Source organism: Oncorhynchus mykiss, chromosome 21 (assembly GCF_013265735.2).
Source record: "Oncorhynchus mykiss isolate Arlee chromosome 21, USDA_OmykA_1.1, whole genome shotgun sequence".
Taxonomy (NCBI): Eukaryota; Metazoa; Chordata; class Actinopteri; order Salmoniformes; family Salmonidae; genus Oncorhynchus; species Oncorhynchus mykiss.
The window spans coordinates 8931265-8946880 of NC_048585.1; the positions used below are offsets into that span (position 1 = coordinate 8931265).

General features: G+C 48.5%; 2 protein-coding genes across 2 annotated transcripts in view; one reads left to right on the forward strand and one right to left on the reverse strand.

Moving 5' to 3' along the window:
- The window catches only part of eps8a (epidermal growth factor receptor pathway substrate 8a), a 183205-nt gene that overhangs the window by 22979 nt on the left and 144610 nt on the right, over positions 1-15616 (forward strand).
- Positions 5879-7141, reverse strand: LOC118942860 (DNA-directed RNA polymerase II subunit RPB1-like). The gene is made up of 2 exons (XM_036956778.1): positions 6011-7141; positions 5879-5964 (listed from the first exon to the last, which is right to left on the reverse strand). The coding sequence occupies exon 1, from the start codon at positions 7037-7039 to the stop codon at positions 6305-6307; it is 735 nt and encodes a 244-aa protein (XP_036812673.1). The 5' UTR covers positions 7040-7141; the 3' UTR covers positions 5879-5964; positions 6011-6304.

Sequence of the window (15616 nt, forward strand, 5' to 3'; positions counted from 1 at the left end):
GAGAGGGCGTTAAAACCATGGTGATGCTCTTCTACCTGTCAACCACACGCCAGAGAGGGCGTTAAAACCATGGTGATCTACTACTACCTGTCATATCAGACCTGTGTCACTGCTGCTTCCTAGTCCATCCGTAGTTGTGGTGATCAGCTGGTCTGGAATTACGTGACTTTAAAGACGATCAGAGTATCTATCAGAACTGCAGTCCAGTTACACCATGAGACAAACCGTCCTCTAAATGGTTTAATGACAGCTGTCCATCCCTAACTATAGCCTTCAGCTTTCCACTTATCCCGTCAAGATGTCCCTCTTGTCGTCAGATTCCACTGTGATTTAGTAAACAACAGATTTGATGGAACACAGTCTCATAGCTGTGTACTGATATCGCTCTGTATTCTGTGCTTGCCCCTCTGTCTACTAGGAACTCCGAAGTCCTGCTAGCTAGTTCACCGTCCAGGCAGGTTGGCTAGCTAGTTCTAATCATGTAGTCCTGCTAGCTAGTTCACCGTCCAGGCAGGTTGGCTAGCCAGTTCTAATCATGTAGTCCTGCTAGCTAGTTCACCGTCCAGGCAGGTTGGCTAGCCAGTTCTAATCATGTAGTCCTGCTAGCTAGTTCACCGTCCAGGCAGGTTGGCTAGCCAGTTCTAATTATGTAGTCCTGCTAGCTAGTTCACCGTCCAGGCAGGTTGGCTAGCCAGTTCTAATCATGTAGTCCTGCTAGCTAGTTCACCGTCCAGGCAGGTTGGCTAGCCAGTTCTAATCATGTAGTCCTGCTAGCTAGTTCACCGTCCAGGCAGGTTGGCTAGCCAGTTCTAATCATGTAGTCCTGCTAGCTAGTTCACCGTCCAGGCAGGTTGGCTAGCCAGTTCTAATCATGTAGTCCTGCTAGCTAGATCACCATCCAGGCAGGTTGGCTAGCCAGTTTTAATCATGTAGTCCTGCTAGCTAGTTCACCGTCAAGGCAGGTTGGCTAGCCAGTTCTAATCATGTAGTCCTGCTAGCTAGTTCACCGTCCAGGCAGGTTGGCTAGCCAGTTTTAATCATGTAGTCCTGCTAGCTAGCTCTCTGTCCAGGTAGGTTGTTTTGTTGTCCTAGGCTACTTGGCTAAAATGCTTGCTTGCTGGCCTAACGTCCTTTCATGGGCAACGATGAGCCAGCTAGTTAATATTAGCCTTCTACATCTAGCTACATATTGAACTTCCATCCTCTCAGGGCAGGGACACAATGTATGAATTTATGGTTGGATCAGAATCCCTGTTATAATCATTGGCCAGTATGGAGAATTAAGTAAAACCACAAGTCCAAATCCCTATCTCCATCCCAGGCTAATTTAGGAAAGGGACAATTTTAGCTAGCTAGCCACCGGAGGACAACGACACAACAAGATGCAGTAATTGTAAAGAATTCTGTCAATTACGTTTTGCTTTTGATGTGATGTGATTGGTGTGAAGCCAAATCCAAACTGGCTTCTCTTGACACCTGTGTGTGTGTGTGTGTGTGTGTGTGTGTGTGAGTGTGAGTGTGTGTGTGTGTGTGTGATGGTGTGTGTGTGTGATGGTGTGTGTGTGTGTGATGGTGTGCTGTTCTCTCCAGTTGTTCTAGTCCTCTGTGCTGCTGTCCCACGAGGCTGAAGGGGAATCCCAATCCTCTCTACCCTCCTCACACGGTTACACTGAATGTATTGGAAGGGAAATGCCTGACTGAGGGTAGCCTCCCTGAGGGAGAACAGATCGCTGCTAATCCTCAGAGAGTGATGGGTCATGGGTGTTGTGACATGCTGTCTGTCACCTTCAGTTGTCTGCCAGTATTGTGACATGCTGACATGTTATGTAGTGGTGACACTGTGTGGTATGTAGTCCTGCTGATGCTGCAGGTATTTAACCTGGTTGGTTCACATCCTGCTGATGCTGCAGGTATTTAACCTGGTTGGTTTACATCCTGCTGATGCTGCAGGTATTTAACCCGGTTGGTTTACATCCTGCTGATGCTGCAGGTATTTAACCTGGTTGGTTTACATCCTGCTGATGCTGCAGGTATTTAACCTGGTTGGTTTACATCCTGCTGATGCTGCAGGTATTTAACCTGGTTGGTTCACATCCTGCTGATGCTGCAGGTATTTAACCTGGTTGGTTTACATCCTGCTGATGCTGTAGGTATTTAACCTGGTTGGTTTACATCCTGCTGATACTGCAGGTATTTAACCTGGTTGGTTTACATCCTGCTGATGCTGCAGGTATTTAACCTGGTTGGTTCACATCCTGCTGATGCTGCAGGTATTTAACCTGGTTGGTTTACATCCTGCTGATGCTGTAGGTATTTAACCTGGTTGGTTTACATCCTGCTGATGCTGCAGGTATTTAACCTGGTTGGTTTACATCCTGCTGATGCTGCAGGTATTTAACCTGGTTGGTTTACATCCTGCTGATGCTGCAGGTATTTAACCTGGTTGGTTTACATCCTGCTGATGCTGCAGGTATTTAACCTGGTTGGTTTACATCCTGCTGATGCTGCAGGTATTTAACCTGGTTGGTTTACATCCTGCTGATGCTGCAGGTATTTAACCTGGTTGGTTTACATCCTGCTGATGCTGCAGGTATTTAACCTGGTTGGTTTAGATCCTGCCGATGCTGCAGGTATTTAACCCGGTTGGTTTACATCCTGCTGATGCTGCAGGTATTTAACCTGGTTGGTTTACATCCTGCTGATGCTGCAGGTATTTAACCCGGTTGGTTTACATCCTGCTGATGCTGCAGGTATTTAACCTGGTTGGTTCAAATCCTGCTGATGCTGCAGGTATTTAACCCGGTTGGTTTACATCCTGCTGATGCTGCAGGTATTTAACCTGGTTGGTTTAGATCCTGCTGATGCTGCAGGTATTTAACCTGGTTGGTTTAGATCCTGCTGATGCTGCAGGTATTTAACCTGGTTGGTTTACATCCTGCTGATGCTGCAGGTATTTAACCTGGTCGGTTTACATCCTGCTGATGCTGCAGGTATTTAACCTGGTTGGTTTACATCCTGCTGATGCTGCAGGTATTTAACCTGGTTGGTTTAGATCCTGCTGATGCTGCAGGTATTTAACCTGGTTGGTTTAGATCCTGCTGATGCTGCAGGTATTTAACCTGGTCGGTTTACATCCTGCTGATGCTGCAGGTATTTAACCTGGTTGGTTTACATCCTGCTGATGCTGCAGGTATTTAACCTGGTTGGTTTACATCCTGCTGATGCTGCAGGTATTTAACCTGGTTGGTTTACATCCTGCTGATGCTGCAGGTATTTAACCTGGTTGGTTTACATCCTGCTGATGCTGCAGGTATTTAACCTGGTTGGTTTAGATCCTGCTGATGCTGCAGGTATTTAACCTGGTTGGTTTACATCCTGCTGATGCTGCAGGTATTTAACCTGGTCGGTTTACATCCTGCTGATGCTGCAGGTATTTAACCTGGTTGGTTTACATCCTGCTGATGCTGCAGGTATTTAACCTGGTTGGTTTAGATCCTGCTGATGCTGCAGGTATTTAACCTGGTTGGTTTAGATCCTGCTGATGCTGCAGGTATTTAACCTGGTTGGTTTACATCCTGCTGATGCTGCAGGTATTTAACCTGGTTGGTTTAGATCCTGCTGATGCTGCAGGTATTTAACCTGGTTGGTTTACACCCTGCTGATGCTGCAGGTATTTAACCTGGTCGGTTTAGATCCTGCTGATGCTGCAGGTATTTAACCTGGTTGGTTTACATCCTGCTGATGCTGCAGGTATTTAACCCGGTTGGTTTACATCCTGCTGATGCTGCAGGTATTTAACCTGGTTGGTTTACATCCTGCTGATGCTGCAGGTATTTAACCTGGTTGGTTTACATCCTGCTGATGCTGCAGGTATTTAACCTGGTTGGTTTACATCCTGCTGATGCTGCAGGTATTTAACCTGGTTGGTTTAGATCCTGCTGATGCTGCAGGTATTTAACCTGGTTGGTTTACATCCTGCTGATGCTGCAGGTATTTAACCTGGTCGGTTTACATCCTGCTGATGCTGCAGGTATTTAACCTGGTTGGTTTACATCCTGCTGATGCTGCAGGTATTTAACCTGGTTGGTTTAGATCCTGCTGATGCTGCAGGTATTTAACCTGGTTGGTTTACATCCTGCTGATGCTGCAGGTATTTAACCTGGTTGGTTTACATCCTGCTGATGCTGCAGGTATTTAACCTGGTTGGTTCACATCCTGCTGATGCTGCAGGTATTTAACCTGGTTGGTTTACATCCTGCTGATGCTGCAGGTATTTAACCTGGTTGGTTTACATCCTGCTGATGCTGCAGGTATTTAACCTGGTTGGTTTACATCCTGCTGATGCTGCAGGTATTTAACCCGGTTGGTTTACATCCTGCTGATGCTGCAGGTATTTAACCTGGTTGGTTTAGAACCAACCTGCTGTTTCTTTCCGTTTGTTAATCGTAGTGATGAAAGTTTGCAGGATTAGAGCTAATCATATATTTAATTATAGATGGATTATTTCAACACTGATCAGGAATTCTCTTTGTTCCAAGCCCCTCTTTCCCTCCCAGAGAAAGGGAACCTGGACAGTCGGTAGGTGGAAGGAAATACAGTTGGTCTTCTGAACAGAGGTAAATATTGTGATGACAACAGTGCTTTATGGCGGGTCAGGTGGTTGTTGGGTTTTAGTCATCAACGCCCCCAGGACAACGGACGTTCTGAAATAAAAGGTTTGTAGAAGGACAAGAAAATTAACTTTAAACCTCAAAGGCTCCCTTTATGCTTATTATTGGGGTGGCAGGTTAGCCTAGTGGTTAGAACCTAGTGGTTAGAGCCTAGTGGTTAGAGCCTAGTGGTTAGAGCCTAGTGGTTAGAACCTAGTGCTTAGAGCCTAGTGGTTAGAGCCTAGTGCTTAGAGCCTAGTGGTTAGAGCCTAGTGGCTAGAGCCTAGTGGTTAGAGCCTAGTGGTTAGAGCCTAGTGGTTAGAGCCTAGTGGCTAGAGCCTAGTGCTTAGAGCCTAGTGGCAGGTAGCCTAGTGGTTAGAGCCTAGTGGTTAGAACCTAGTGGTTAGAGCCTAGTGGTTAGAGCCTAGTGGCTAGAGCCTAGTGCTTAGAGCCTAGTGGTTAGAACCTAGTGGTTAGAGCCTAGTGGCTAGAGCCTAGTGGCTAGAGCCTAGTGGTTAGAGCCTAGTGGTTAGAGCCTAGTGGTTAGAACCTAGTGGTTAGAGCCTAGTGGTTAGAGCCTAGTGGCTAGAGCCTAGTGCTTAGAGCCTAGTGGTTAGAGCCTAGTGGTTAGAGCCTAGTGGCTAGAGCCTAGTAGTTAGAGCCTAGTGGTTAGAGCCTAGTGCTTAGAGCCTAGTGGTTAGAGCCTAGTGGTTAGAGCCTAGTGGCTAGAGCCTAGTGGTTAGAGCCTAGTGCTTAGAGCGTAGTGCTTAGAGCCTAGTGGTTAGAGCGTTGGACTAGTAACTGAAAGGTTGCAAGATTGAATCCCCAAAGTGACAAGGTAAAAATGATGTCGTTCTGCCCCTGAACAAGACAGTTCACCCACTGTTCCTAGGCCGTCATTGAAAATGTTACTTGCCTAGTTAAATAAAGGTAAAATATAATCTAAGTGCATGGATGCAAGGAGCAAGATAAAAATATCTGACTTTCCATTCACACAGTAAAGGACTGTCTCACCTGTCTCTAGTGGACTGCCTCTAGTGGACTGTCTCACCTGTCTCTAGTGGACTGTCTCTATTGGACTGCCTCTAGTGGACTGTCTCACCTGTCTCTAGTGGACTGTCTCTAGTGGACTGTCTCTAGTGGACTGTCTCACTTGTCTCTAGTGGACTGTCTCATCTGTCTTTAGTGGACTGTCTCTATTGGACTGCCTCTAGTGGACTGTCTCACCTGTCTCTAGTGGACTGTCTCACCTGTCTCTAGTGGACTGTCTCTAGTGGACTGTCTCACCTGTCTCTAGTGGACTGCCTCTAGTGGACTGTCTCACCTGTCTCTAGTGGACTGTCTCTAGTGGACTGTCTCACCTGTCTCTAGTGGACTGTCTCTAGTGGACTGTCTCTAGTGGACTGTCTCTAGTGGACTGCCTCTAGTGGACTGTCTCTAGTTGACTGTCTCTAGTGGACTGTCACACCTGTCTCTAGTGGACTGTCTCTAGTGGACTGTCTCTAGTTGACTGCCTCTAGTGGAATGTCTCACCTGTCTCTAGTGGACTGTCTCTAGTGGACTATCTCACCTGTCTCTAGTGGACTGTCTCTAGTGGACTGCCTCTAGTGGACTGTCTCTAGTGGACTGTCTCTAGTGGACTGTCTCACCTGTCTCTAGTGGACTGTAGGGCTGTGGGCCATATGCTGGGCTGTGGGCCATATGCTGGACTGGTAGGGCTGGTAGGGCTGTGGGGCATATGCTGGGCTGGTAGGGCTGTGGGTCATATGCTGAGCTGGTAGGGATGGTAGAGCTGGCAGGGCTGTGGGCCATATGCTGGGCTGGTAGGGCTGGTAGGGATGTGGACCATAAGCTGGGCTGGTAGGGCTGTGGGCCATATGCTGGGCTGGTAGGGCTGGTAGAGCTGGTAGGGCTGTGGACCATATTCTGGGCTGGTAGGGCTGGTAGAGCTGGTAGGGCTGGTAAGGCTGTGGGCCATATGCTGGGCTGGTAGGGCTGGTAGGGATGTGGACCATATGCTGGGCTGGTAGGGCTGTGGGCCATATGCTGGGCTGGTAGGGCTGGTAGAGCTGGTAGGGCTGGTAGGGCTGTGGGCCATATGCTGGGCTGGTAGGGCTGTGGGCCATATGCTGGCCTGGTAGAGCTGGTAGAGCTGGTATGGCTGGTATGGCTGTGGGCCATATGCTGGGCTGGTAGGGCTGGTAGATCTGGTAGGGCTGTAGAGCTGGTAGGGCTGGTAGAGCTGGTAGGGCTGGTAGGGTTGTGGGCCATATGCAGGGCTGGTAGGGCTGGTAGAGCTGGTAGAGCTGGTAGGGCTGGTAGAGCTGGTAGGGCTGTGGGCCATATGCTGGGCTGGTAGAGCTGGTAGGGCTGGTAGGGCTCTGGACCATATGCTGGCCTGGCTTCAGATCAGTCAGGAGTTTACCTCCTTCTCACCTCCCTCTCTCCCCCTCTCACCTCCCTCTCTCCCTCTCATCTCCATCTCTCCCTCTCTCACCTCCCTCTCTCCCCCTCTACCTCCCTCTTTTTCTCTCACCTCCCTCTCTCCCTCACTTTCACAGCCATCTCTCTCTCACCTCCCCCTCTCACCTCCCTCTTTCTCTCTCACCTCCCTCTTTCTCTCTCACCTCCCTCTCTCCCACTCTCTCACCTCCCTCTCTCCCCCTCTCTCACCGCCCTCTCTTTCTCTCTCACCTCCCTCTCTCACCACCCTCTCTTTCTCTCTCACCTCCCTCTCTCCCCCGTCTCTCACCGCCCTCTCTTTCTCTCTCACCTCCCTCTCTCCCCCGTCTCTCACCGCCCTCTTTCTCTCTCACCTCCCTCTCTCACCGCCCTCTCGTTCTCTCTCACTGCCCTCTCTTTTTCTCTCACCTCCTTCTCTCACCTCCCTCTTTTTCTCTCTCACCTCCCTCTCCACTCCCCTCTCCACTCCCCTCCCTCCCTCTCCTCTCCACTCACCTCCCTCCCCTCTCCCCTCACCTCCCTCCCCTCTCCACTACCCTCCCTCCCCTCTCCACTCACCTCCCTCCCTGCTCCACTCATCTCCCTCCCCTCTCCTCTCCCCTCACCTCCCTCCCCTCTCCACTCACCTCCCTCCCCTCTCCACTCACCTTCCTCCCCTCTCCACTCTAGCAGTAATCAGGTGTTTTAGAGGTCCTGCTAGGAGAAGAGGTCCTGCTAGGAGAATAGGTCCTACTAGGAGAAGAGGGACTCTAGCAGTAATCAGGTGTTTTAGAGGTCCTGCTAGGAGAATAGGTCCTGCTAGGAGAAGAGGGACTCTAGCAGTAATCAGGTGTTTTAGAGGTCCTGCTAGGAGAAGAGGTCCTGCTAGGATAATAGGTCCTACTAGGAGAAGAGGGACTCTAGCAGTAATCAGGTGTTTTAGAGGTCCTGCTAGGAGAAGAGGTCCTGCTAGGAGAAGAGGTCCTGCTAGGAGAAGAGGTCCTGCTAGGAGAAGAGGGACTCTAGCAGTAATCAGGTGTTTTAGAGGTCAGACTCTGACATTCCTCAGGCTGGAATGTGGCTCGCTACATCAGAGGATTGATGTAGCGTCACCCTGGTACACACGTTTATCCCTCTCTCCCTCGCCTCTCCTCCTTCCTCCTACACTCCCTCCTTCCTCTCTTCTATCCCTCTCTCCCTCGCCTCTCCTCCTTCCTCCTCCACTCCCTCCTCCTCTCTTCTATCCCTCTCTCCCTCGCCTCTCCTCCTTCCTCCTCCACTCCCTCCTCCTCTCTTCTATCCCTCTCTCCCTCGCCTCTCCTCCTTCCTCCTCCACTCCCTCCTCCTCTCTTCTATCCCTCTCTCCCTCGCCTCTCCTCCTTCCTCCTCCACTCCCTCCTCCTCTCTTCTATCCCTCTCTCCCTCGCCTCTCCTCCTTCCTCCTCCACTCCCTCCTCCTCTCTTCTATCCCTCTCTCCCTCGCCTCTCCTCCTTCCTCCTCCTCTCCCTCCTTCCTCTCTTATATCCCTTCTCCCTCGCCTCTCCTCCTTCCTCCTCCACTCCCTCCTTCCTCTCTTCTATCCCTCTCTCCCTCGCCTCTCCTCCTTCCTCCTCCACTCCCTCCTTCCTCTCTTCTATCCCTCTCTCCCTCGCCTCTCCTCCTTCCTCCTCCACTCCCTCCTTCCTCTCTTCTATCCCTCTCTCCCTCGCCTCTCCCCCTTCCTCCTCCACTCCCTCCTCCTCTCTTCTATCCCTCTCTCCCTCGCCTCTCCTCCTTCCTCCTCCACTCCCTCCTCCTCTCTTCTATCCCTCTCTCCCTCACCTCTCCTCCTTCCTCATCCACTCCCGTCTCCGCCTACCTCTCTTCTCTCTCCCCACTTCCCTTCTCCTCTCCCCTGTCAGCCTATCCCCAGCCATTGAGTAGCTCCTGAAACACCCATTCGCAGGCCTCTCCTCTCTCCACGCTCCTCCTCTCCTCTCTCCTCTCTCCTTTGTTCAACAGAGGGAGATTAGGCAGGGTTCCTGGAACTTCCTCCCAGTGCAGGCCTCTCTCCTCTCCTATCTGGTCAACATAGGGAGATTAGGCAGGGTTGTGGAGGAGTGCTGGGTAATGGCCATTTCTGTTGTGGTCAGTTACCATGGTGAGGAGCTTAAGAAGGTAGGGGAAGTGCATGGGGTTAGAAGCAGTTTCAAGGGGCAGTCTCTCTCCCTCTCTCTCTCTCTACCTCTCTCTCTCTCTCTCTCTACCTCTCTCTCTCTCTCTCTCTCTCTCTCTCTACCCCTCTCGCTCTATCTCTCTACCCCTCTCTCCGTCTCTCGTTCTACCTCTCTCTCTCTCTCTCTCTCTACCCCTCTCGCTCTATCACTCTACCCCTCTCTCCGTCTCTCTCTCTCTCTCTCTCTCTCTCTGTCTCTCTCTCTCTACCTCTCTCTCTCTCTCTCTCTCTCTCTCTCTACCCCTCTCGCTCTATCTCTCTACCCCTCTCTCCGTCTCTCTCTCTCTCCGTCTCTCGCTCTACCTCTCTCTCTCTCTCTCTCTACCCCTCTCGCTCTATCTCTCTACCCCTCTCTCCGTCTCTCTCTCTCTCTCTCTACCCCTCCCTCTCTCTCTCTCTCTCTCTCTCTCTCTCTCTCTCTCTCTCTCTCTCTCTCTCTCTCTCTCTCTCTCTCTCTCTCTTTAATGGGCTTGATTGGCATGGGAAACATATCTTAACATTGCCAAAGCAAGTGAAGGAAGTAGATAATAAATGTCATATTATGTATATATACAGTGTTGTAACGATGTGCAAATAGTGAAAATCTCTCTCTCTCTCTCTCACACTCACACACACACACACACACACACACACACACACACACACACACACACACACACACACACACACACACACACACACACACTTGGGCCAACAGCCAGTCCCTCCTTCCTCCCCTCCCCTGCTGCAAAAGAGACATTAATTAGGGGCTTAAGAGCAGGTCGCTATCAGCAACAGCAGAGCAGGTTGCTACCGGCAACCGAAGAACATCCAGAGGTCACCTGTTGCTGAGGCCAGATAGGAGGTGCCAGAGCTGTCAATCACTGATAGGGGGAGGGGAGAGAGAGAAAAAATGTATACATAGAGATAAAATATATAATATGATCAAATATTCAGACCACAAATTCCAGTTGGCTTTACTTCAACTCTTTAACTAACAACTGAGAAACCCCAATCCACAAAAGTGAGACAAATTTGACCCCAATAACTACCGTGATATATGCGTCAGCAGCAACCTTGGGAAAATCCTTTGCAGATATGTACATTTCCACAGTGAAAACAATGGACTGAGCAAATGTCAAATTGGCTTTTTACCAAATGACTGTACGACAGACCACGTATTCACTCTGCACACCTTAATTGACAAACAAACAAACCAAAGCAAAGGCAAAGTCTCATGCTTTGTTGATTTCAAAAAAGCTTTCTACTCAGTTTGGCATGAGGGTCTGCTGTACAAATGGATGGAAAGTGGTGTTGGGGAAAAACATACGGCATTATAAAATCCATGTACAGAAATATCAAGTGTGCTCTTTCCACCCTGACTACAGGTTGTAGTTCCACCCTGACTCCAGGTTGTAGTTCCACCTTGACTACACGTTGTAGTTCCACCTTGACTACAGGCTGTAGTTCCACCTTGACTACAGGCTGTAGTTCCACCTTGACTACAGGTTGTAGTTCCACCTTGACTACAGGTTGTAGTTCCACCTTGACTACAGGTTGTAGTTCCACCTTGACTACAGGTTGTAGTTCCACCTTGACTACAGGTTGTAGTTCCACCTTGACTACAGGTTGTAGTTCCACCTTGACTACAGGTTGAAGTTCCACCTTGAGTACAGGTTGTAGTTCCACCCTGACTACAGGCTGTAGTTCCACCCTGACTACAGGCTGTAGTTCCACCTTGACTACAGGTTGTAGTTCCACCTTGACTACAGGCTGTAGTTCCACCTTGACTACAGGTTGTAGTTCCACCTTGACTACAGGTTGTAGTTCCACCTTGACTACAGGTTGTAGTTCCACCTTGACTACAGGCTGTAGTTCCACCTTGACTACAGGTTGTAGTTCCACCTTGACTACAGGTTGTAGTTCCACCTTGACTACAGGTTGTAGTTCCACCTTGACTACAGGTTGTAGTTCCACCTTGACTACAGGCTGTAGTTCCACCTTGACTACAGGTTGTAGTTCCACCTTGACTACAGGTTGTAGTTCCACCTTGACTACAGGTTGTAGTTCCACCTTGACTACAGGTTGTAGTTCCACCTTGACTACAGGCTGTAGTTCCACCTTGACTACAGGTTGTAGTTCCACCTTGACTACAGGTTGTAGTTCCACCTTGACTACAGGTTGTAGTTCCACCTTGACTACAGGTTGTAGTTCCACCTTGACTACAGGTTGTAGTTCCACCTTGACTACAGGTTGTAGTTCCACCTTGACTACACGTTGTAGTTCCACCTTGACTACAGGTTGTAGTTCCACCTTGACTACAGGTTGTAGTTCCACCTTGACTACAGGTTGTAGTTCCACCTTGACTACAGGTTGTAGTTCCACCTTGACTACAGGTTGTAGTTCCACCTTGACTACAGGTTGTAGTTCCACCTTGACTACAGGTTGAAGTTCCACCTTGAGTACAGGTTGTAGTTCCACCCTGACTACAGGCTGTAGTTCCACCATGACTACAGGCTGTAGTTCCACCTTGACTACAGGTTGTAGTTCCACCTTGACTACAGGTTGTAGTTCCACCCTGACTACAGGCTGTAGTTCCACCTTGACTACAGGTTGTAGTTCCACCTTGACTACAGGCTGTAGTTCCACCTTGACTACAGGTTGTAGTTCCACCTTGACTACAGGCTGTAGTTCCACCTTGACTACAGGTTGTAGTTCCACCTTGACTACAGGTTGTAGTTCCACCTTGACTACAGGTTGTAGTTCCACCTTGACTACAGGCTGTAGTTCCACCTTGACTACAGGTTGTAGTTCCACCTTGACTACAGGTTGTAGTTCCACCTTGACTACAGGTTGTAGTTCCACCTTGACTACAGGTTGTAGTTCCACCTTGACTACAGGCTGTAGTTCCACCTTGACTACAGGTTGTAGTTCCACCTTGACTACAGGTTGTAGTTCCACCTTGACTACAGGTTGTAGTTCCACCTTGACTACAGGTTGTAGTTCCACCTTGACTACAGGTTGTAGTTCCACCTTGACTACAGGTTGTAGTTCCACCTTGACTACAGGTTGTAGTTCCACCTTGACTACACGTTGTAGTTCCACCTTGACTACAGGTTGTAGTTCCACCTTGACTACAGGTTGTAGTTCCACCTTGACTACAGGTTGTAGTTCCACCTTGACTACAGGTTGTAGTTCCACCTTGACTACAGGTTGTAGTTCCACCTTGACTACAGGTTGTAGTTCCACCTTGACTACAGGTTGAAGTTCCACCTTGAGTACAGGTTGTAGTTCCACCCTGACTACAGGCTGTAGTTCCACCATGACTACAGGCTGTAGTTCCACCTTGACTACAGGTTGTAGTTCCACCTTGACTACAGGTTGTAGTTCCACCCTGACTACAGGTTGTAGTTCCACCTTGACTACAGGTTGTAGTTCCACCTTGACTAAAGGTTGTAGTTCCACCTTGACTACAGGTTGTGGTTCCACCTTGACTACAGGTTGTAGTTCCACCTTGACTACAGGCTGTAGTTCCACCTTGACTACAGGTTGTAGTTCCACCTTGACTACAGGCTGTAGTTCCACCTTGACTACAGGTTGTAGTTTCACCTTGACTACAGGCTGTAGTTCCACCTTGACTACAGGTTGTAGTTTCACCTTGACTACAGGTTGTAGTTCCACCTTGACTACAGGTTGTAGTTCCACCTTGACTACAGGTTGTAGTTCCACCTTGACTACAGGTTGTAGTTCCACCTTGACTACAGGTTGTAGTTCCACCTTGACTACAGGTTGTAGTTCCACCTTGACTACAGGTTGTAGTTCCACCTTGACTACAGGCTGTAGTTCCACCTTGACTACAGGTTGTAGTTCCACCTTGACTACAGGCTGTAGTTCCACCTTGACTACAGGTTGTAGTTTCACCTTGACTACAGGCTGTAGTTCCACCTTGACTACAGGTTGTAGTTTCACCTTGACTACAGGTTGTAGTTCCACCTTGACTACAGGTTGTAGTTCCACCTTGACTACAGGTTGTAGTTCCACCTTGACTACAGGTTGTAGTTCCACCTTGACTACAGGTTGTAGTTCCACCTTGACTACAGGTTGTAGTTCCACCTTGACTACAGGTTGTAGTTCCACCTTGACTACAGGCTGTAGTTTCACCTTGAGTAATGTTCCTGCTTTTCCTTCATTCCTTCATGTTTACATCTTCAGTCATGCAGTTCTCCCCTCATCTCTCCTCTGTCCCTGTCCTGATTCTGTGATCTGGTTACTGAGTGAGTCTTTTCAGAGGATCTTTACACTCCTCAGTAACACATGGAGAGAACAGGACAGAACAGGAGCAGGGATGGACAGTGGGAGAATGTTAAACTGTTCCTAATGCACCTCCTTCTGTCTCTCTCACACACACCACACCACACCATACACCACACCACACACCACACACCACACACACCACACCACCACACACACCACACAACGCACACCACACACTACACCACACTACACTACACCACACTACACTACACCACACCACACTACACTACACCACACTACACTACACCACACTACACTACACCACACTACACTACACCACACCACACTACACACCACACCACACCACACACCACACCACACACCACACACACCACACCACACACCACACCACACACCACACCACACACCACCACACACACCACACGACGCACACCACACACACCACACCACACCACACACCACACCAGACACCACACACTACACCACAGACACCACAGACACCACACACACCACACCACACACACCACACACACCACACCACACACACCCACACCACACCCACACCACACCACACACACCACACACACACACACACACACACACACACACACACACACACACACACATGCACAGAGATAATGTTCTAGAAAGTGTGTATTTTTAGGTGTGCGTGTGGCATCTTTCCAGAATCTTTGTAAAGTACAAAGCTGCTCTAGAAAACTCTTGTCTGAAGGTGTCTGAGGTCAGGAGTTACTATTGGCTGTTGGAGGGATCCCTACTATTGGCTGTGGGAGGGATCCCTACTATTGGCTGTGGGAGGGATCCCTACTATGGGCTGTTGGAGGGATCCCTACTATTGGCTGTGGGAGGGATCCCTACTATTGGCTGTGGGAGGGATCCCTACTATTGGCTGTTGGAGGGATCCCTACTATTGGCTGTAGGAGGGATCCCTACTATTGGCTGTAGGAGGGATCCCTACTATTGGCTGTGGGAGGGATCCCTACTATTGGCTGTGGGAGGGATCCCTACCATTGGCCGTGGGAGGGATGTCTACTATTGGCTGTGGGAGGGATCCCTACTATTGGCTGTTGGAGGGATCCCTACTATGGGCTGTTGGAGGGATCCCTACTATTGGCTGTGGGAGGGATCTCTACTATTGGCTGTTGGAGGGATCTCTACTATTGGCTGTTGGAGGGATCCCTAATATGGCTGTCCATGATATAGATACATCATATAGATCCGTCATATAGATCCGTATTATAGATCCGTCATATAGATCCGTTATATAGATCCGTCATATAGATCCATCATATAGATCATTATTATAGATCCATCATATCAAATCAAATCAAATCAAATGTATTTATATAGCCCTTCGTACATCAGCTGATATCTCAAAGTGCTGTACAGAAACCCAGCCTAAAACCCCAAACAGCAAGCAATGCAGGTGTAGAAGCACGATCATTATTATAGATCCATCATATAGATCCATCATATAGATCCATCATATAGATCCATCATATAGATCCGTATTGTAGATCCATCATATAGATCCATCATATAGATCCATATTGTAGATCCATCATATAGATCCATCATATAGATCCATATTGTAGATCCATCATATAGATCCGTATTGTAGATCCATCATATAGATCCATCATATAGATCCATATTGTAGATCCATCATATAGATCCGTCATATAGATCCATAATATAGATCCGTATTATAGATCCGTCATATAGATCCATCATATAGATCCATCATATAGATCCATCATATAGATCCATCATATAGATCCGTCATATAAATCCATCATATAGATCCATATTGTAGATCCATCATATAGATCCGTCATATAGATCCATAATATAGATCCGTATTATAGATTCACCATATAGATCCATCATATAGATCCGTATTATAGATTCACCATATAGATCCATCATATAGATCCGTATTATAGATTCACCATATAGATCCATCATATAGATCCGTATTGTAGATCCATCATATAGATCCGTATTGTAGATCCATCATATAGATCCATCATA